The sequence below is a fragment of the Rhagoletis zephyria genome, unplaced genomic scaffold, assembly GCF_001687245.7.
Source record: "Rhagoletis zephyria isolate East Lansing unplaced genomic scaffold, Rhagoletis_zephyria_1.1 Rzeph_scaffold_15051, whole genome shotgun sequence".
Taxonomy (NCBI): domain Eukaryota; kingdom Metazoa; phylum Arthropoda; class Insecta; order Diptera; family Tephritidae; genus Rhagoletis; species Rhagoletis zephyria.
Window position 1 is genome coordinate 3,391 of NW_016172118.1, and position 5,956 is coordinate 9,346.

General features: G+C 35.7%; 1 protein-coding gene across 1 annotated transcript in view; it reads left to right on the plus strand.

Annotated features, from left to right (window-relative positions):
* LOC108378835 (uncharacterized) overlaps window positions 1-1,431 on the plus strand; it is a gene marked incomplete at its 3' end in the record, with an annotated part of 2,702 nt that extends 1,271 nt beyond the window's left edge. Inside the window, exon 2 of the mRNA XM_017635145.1 lies at window positions 1-1,431. Coding sequence (XP_017490634.1) covers window positions 36-1,431 — 1,396 coding nt within the window.
* Between the last annotated feature and the right edge of the window lie 4,525 nt (window positions 1,432-5,956).

The following is a 5,956-nucleotide window of genomic DNA, read 5'->3' on the forward strand; positions in this document are numbered from 1 at the left end:
ACTTTGAAATAATTTAACATTTCCCAATTTGCAAAATGCCCGATGCTGGAATGTCAGAAGGTCATAGCTGTAAGAGTTGCTCAAAGGCAGACAATTCGCAAATGGTTTGCTGTGATGTATGCGATCAATGGTATCACTTTCGATGTGCTGGCGTTACGGCCTCCATCGAAAACGTGGACTGGCGCTGTTCAGATTGCTCTACATCTTCACGCAGTACGACGACTGGGGCGGAAAAACAAAAGGCTGGCGCTGGTGTTGCCCTCCCTAACCAGGCGACTGAAGGCAAGCAGGGTCGGCAAATTACGGTCAGCCATGAGGAAGGCGCTGCCTGCGCACTCACGCCACAAGAGGCGACCCATCCATCACCTACAGCCGCAACCGGACAAGGTGGTACGTCGAGTCGGAGTAGTCCTGGCAGTAAATCGGCACGAGCCCGACGGCTCCGTGCAGAAGCATCACTAATCGAAGAAGAGGAGCGGATCCTGCGTCAAAGGGAAGCTCTACTTGATCGGCGTAAAAAGCTTCTGCAACAAGTAGAAACCGAAGACGAATGTTCAGACCTAGATGAAGGTTTGGACACTATCGCAGTTCAAAAGTGGTTGAATGGCACTGGGCACACCTTGCCCACCTCAGGGCCACCGAATAAAGGTGAAGGCATCCGGCACCGTGACCATGGCGGTATTTCTGCCACTCCTCTGCGGCCAAATGAGTCACCAGCTGACAACAATATGCAAAACCAAATCACTTCGTTGCAAGAGAAGTTCTCTACTCTTGAACAGCAGGTGCAAACACATGCCGGGCCCGCAGTCGGTATGACTTGGCTACCGAAATTGGCACCCGAGCGTGTGCCAGCGCCAACAGAGTCTCAACCACAACTGGCAGGGCAGACTTTGTCACGGCCACCCGATCAACGCTGCCTAACCAAAAATCAAATTGCTGCGCGCAATGGTGTTTGTAAAGAGCTGCCTAAGTTCAACGGGAAACCTGAAGAATGGCCCCTGTTTCTGGCCACATATCAACAGACCACCGAACTATGTGGATTTTCGGAGGGTGAAAACTTATTGCGCTTACGTCAGGCGTTAGAAGGAGCGGCACGGAACGCAGTAAGAAAATTGCTCTTACACGCGACCTGCGTCCCACAAATACTCGACACACTACGAATGAAATTCGGACGTCCCGAACTTATTATTGCCGTGCTCCTGGCACGAATTCGAGAAATACCAGCAGTAAAAGAAAACCGCCTTGAGGCTCTCGTAGATTTGGCTTTGGAGGTGCAAAACATCTGCGCAACAATGAAAGCTTCAAACATGGTCTGCCACCTTAACAATCCCGAGTTGGAACAAGAGTTGGTTGGCAAGCTGCCAGGATTGCTCGCCGCCTTTTGGGGCATGCACAAATTGCAGTTGACTTCCTCAAATCTCGAAAGTTTCGGTGAATGGCTATTTCAGAATATATTATGTGCATGTGCATGGGCTGAAATTTGTACAAAAATCGGCTCACACACATGTGCATGTGCTTAAAAACAAACAGCACACACTTTTCTGTGAGCAGAGTTTGTTTTCAACTTATGCACACACATGTGTATGAGCAGTGAGTACAAGTTGAATGTGTTTCTGACGTGTGTGTGAGCAGAGCATGTGTGTGCAAATACGAACCCTGGCTTCTATTTTGCGACAGGAAGACAATAACCTGCAACAAATTTGGAACAAATTTTAAACTAACTACAAATGAAAGCAAAAGTGTGCCCATTTCATCACTTTCCATAAATAGCATACAAAGAATAACAAAAAGTAGTCATAAAACAAAACAGGTAAAGTATCACTTCCGACAATACAAATTCATGATGTTCGCGCCAAGCAGTACAAAAAAAAACGAAAAATAAAATAAAAACAAGTTTAATTGCTAGAAACACGAAAATAACTACGAAAATAAAAAAAAAACAAGAAAAAACTACTGAATTATGCTCTTAATATCAGATGTTCGTACGGCGCAAGTTTATTAACCCCAGCGACCTAATGACAGCAAAAACAGAAGAGCGGCGCAATCCATTAAACACTAAATTAAGTTAATTAAAATACTTCAGATATGAATAATTAAGTAACTGTATGCAATGCAATGTTCATTTTTTTAGTTTAAAAATTACTGATTCCCGTTAACCGAAATTAGACTAAAGAAATCATCGTTTACAAATAAAACAATTGTCTTTCGTGTTTTTAGGCTATTGGGTGCTTATGTTTTCTCGTTCACAAAACGTTTGAAAGCTTTAAAAAAGGTGCGGTCTTTTGCCAAACTGTAGCTAGCAAAATAATATGAGCAAGAATTTGCGCATGTTTTGCTCATCCGCTGGCCGATCACGTTCTAATGTCGCTAATTAGAAAAAACAATCGCTTGTTTTTTTTTTGTAAATTTCTTCTTCTACTTTCTACATATTTTATGCTTTTTAATTTTTAATTTGATAGAAATTGCGATTTACATAAATATTTGGGAAATTTTTGGATTTCTACCTCATAATGAAGTTATAGGCATGACTAGGCAGAATTGTCTGCAGTTAGACAAGGAACCGCTGTCACTGGAGCAACGGCAATATGAATGGGGTGAATAAGTTTTTTCTTGGTATACTATATACCACATACATATATATATATGTACTTATTTAAATTTTAAAATAATGTCTTTTTCGAACTTTGACCTTTTCTCGGTTTTCAAAAAGTTTGTTTTGCGAATATTTATTGATTTTTACGAGCGACTTCGCACATGATTGCGAAAAAAATATCTATTAATACTTTTATGTGTTGGCATTAATATTTATTAGAATGGAAGGCTTAAAAGCAAAAATGTTGTGAAATAATTATAACGTCCTTTAAAGTACAAAACCGCGTGTCAACAAAATGCAAAACCTCATATGTGAATTCGCCAAAAATTTCATTAGAGAGAGAGTAAAACTTGCCTTATTTCAAAACGCTTCTCTCTTTTCCCCCTAATTATCACTTCTTCTTATATCTAAGTATCGATATTTTTGTATGAATGGATAAGGGTTTGATACCAGGAGCTTCCATTGAGCAAATGTCTATGAGGTTTTGTACTTTAAACGACGATAAGTGGAAATAATGTAAATTTTGCAAATAAATACCGCATACATACATATGCACATATTTATACACATACATACATACGTAGAACGAGTGCTGAGATTTATTGTTCTATTCTACTTGATAATGCACTATAGCTGAGTAGAAGCTGCTTTAACAAATTTTATCGCTGAAATACTTCAAGCCGAAAAGAAAGCAACTAATTTGCTTACTTACTCTCTAATTAAACTTTGACGGCATTTCTCGTTCAGCTACAAAAGAATCAACATTTTGTATTTCAATTAAATTTTTTTGTATAATTTTATGTCTGAACACTATTTGACACCGTGACATGGATACCTAAATTATTTCATTGTCAATGCTTTCGTATAATAACTAGCAGAACGTAATCAAACATGCGCCATGAGACTAGTATTATTTTATTGCAAATGAGTTGATATTTTCTCATTGATATGTCACTACAATTCTAAAGGTTTTGCTTTGTTTGCAAACAACGTGAGCAGGTATTATTCGAAGCGTTAAGCAGCCATTTGAATTTGCATATAGAAATTAGGCTGTTTGAACCATATTTAGCGAAAGGTCTATTAGCTACAACAAAAAATTGTCTTTCACGGTTTCAGTGCTTCCACTGAACTCAGCCGCAGAGATTTAGGGCTGATTTCTCCAATTCAAATTAACTTAGTTTAGCCAATTTTTTGGACTTAGTCAAGAATAAGCTGAATAAAAAGTAGGCTAACTTTTGACCTAAGTCCAAAAGATGGCTAAACTAAGTAAAGTTGAGTTTGAGAAAACATACCTAAGTGGTGATGAGATTGGAAAAAGTTTAAGTAAAGTAAAATAAATTATTTAATATGTCAACAATTGTAAAAGTATCATTTATCATTAATTCAATGAAATCATTTTAATTATTATCTTCCAACTTATCGTCGTCTCTGATATATGTATTTTATATTCATCTCGCAAGCATTTTTATAAATAGCAACCAAATAAAAAATCTAGCGCTTAACTTCCTCAATTTCTTGTTAAAACCAGTTATTTTAGGGGGAAAAGTAAGCAAAAATCGAACTTCAACACAGTAGCAGGATTTTTGTTAATTAGAATATGTGTGCGCGCTAAATTTAAAAATTCACCATACACACAATACATAAATAGGTGTGTATATACATTAGGGTGGACCTGAAATTCATGTGGCGTGGAAAAAGTAAAGTGGTAATTTCAATGCTCTCACCCACTGTTCTATATCGAAAAAATATGACCTTGTTTTTTTATTTCGAGATCAAAAAATTTTTAGAAGTCATTCAAAGCGCTCAAAGATTTCAATGTATCTATTTGTGGAAAAAAACAATGTTTCGTAGAAGTGGTGTACAACTCTTAAAAATCAATATTTTTCAAACGGAAAACTTTTTTTCTCTTCTTGAGTTTTCCTATAATATGACCCAATTGTTTATTTTATCATTTTGTAATACTAATGATTGTTTATGGGTCTCCTCATTGCATTTTTATGGTTTTCAGGGAACCTATAAAATAGTTAGTATTAAAAAATGGTTTAATAAACACTTGAGTATATTTACTGGAAGTCTCCTGAAGAGAAGAAGAGTTTTCCGACAGAAAGTATCGATTTCGGAAAATTCCATACCATTTCTACGGAAAATTGTTTTTTTCCATTATTTAAAATACATGGAAAACTTTTTCTAAATGTTTTTTGATATCAAGTTAAAAACAGGGTTATATTTTTCGATATAGAACAATGCTAGGCGGTGAAATCATTCAAATTCCGACTTTACTTTTTTTGGACCACCCTAAATGTACACTCTAATTTACATATATATATGCGCAATAGTTCGATGCTCGGTTCAATAGAACAATAAATTATACATACCATCCACTAAGCGCTTTTTAATGTGGTAATTAAGCAGTAAATCAACACTAAATAGTTTAGCTAATACATATGTAATCTGTTGATTCCATTGTTTGGGACTCTGTTGTTCAAACCTGGCAAATGTTAATAACTTTGCGAACATATATATATATATATATATATATATATATATATGTACTACACATTTATCATATCTGGCTGAGTTATTGACGATGCTGACTTACACCAACACCGGCCTTGCAAACAGGTTGCATTAAAGCTGTTAAACCGGCGTTTAAACTCTCCCCAATGGAATCTAAATGATCAGCTTTGCTAAGGAGTGAAGCTAGTCGACTGCAGAAATGCCTTAATAGTGTTTTGGTCGAAGTAGAAACAATTGGTCTGTTCTTTATCTAACCTCAAAATATCACATATTTCTTTATTCTCTTTGTAAGAAAGCTATGAAATTTCTAATTGATTGTCTAATTGGTGAAATTCGCCCACTTTTTCACACTTCGTTCAAAATATGTAAAGACCTTTCTAAAAACGTTTTTAACGGCATATTATTATTGGGATTGGTCTGATGGTTATGAAACATCTTGCTTATTTATAAATGTTTACAGAATTTGCTATTAAGAGAACAAAAATATTTCTCAAAATATTTCTCAATTGATGGTTTTATTTCATTTCTTTTTTAAATTTTATAATCTAAACATTTTTGTTAAAAAAAAATATATATATATATATATGTATATTGTGTGTATTTTTTAAATGTTGCAGAACCACCTTTGGCAACATTTATCTTGAGTCTTGACGAAGAGACACTGAAAACTAGTTGGTTTCCTAATTAATGTTGCCTTTACAACATTCTAAGGTATCATTTAAAATAAACCCTTAGAAAAAATATTTCAAACAATAAGCAATAATATCGATTCGTTCATATTTTAATGTAATTTCTGTCACTCCCATCTATAGGATTCATTCGTTGTTTTTTTTTTTTTTTTGAGAA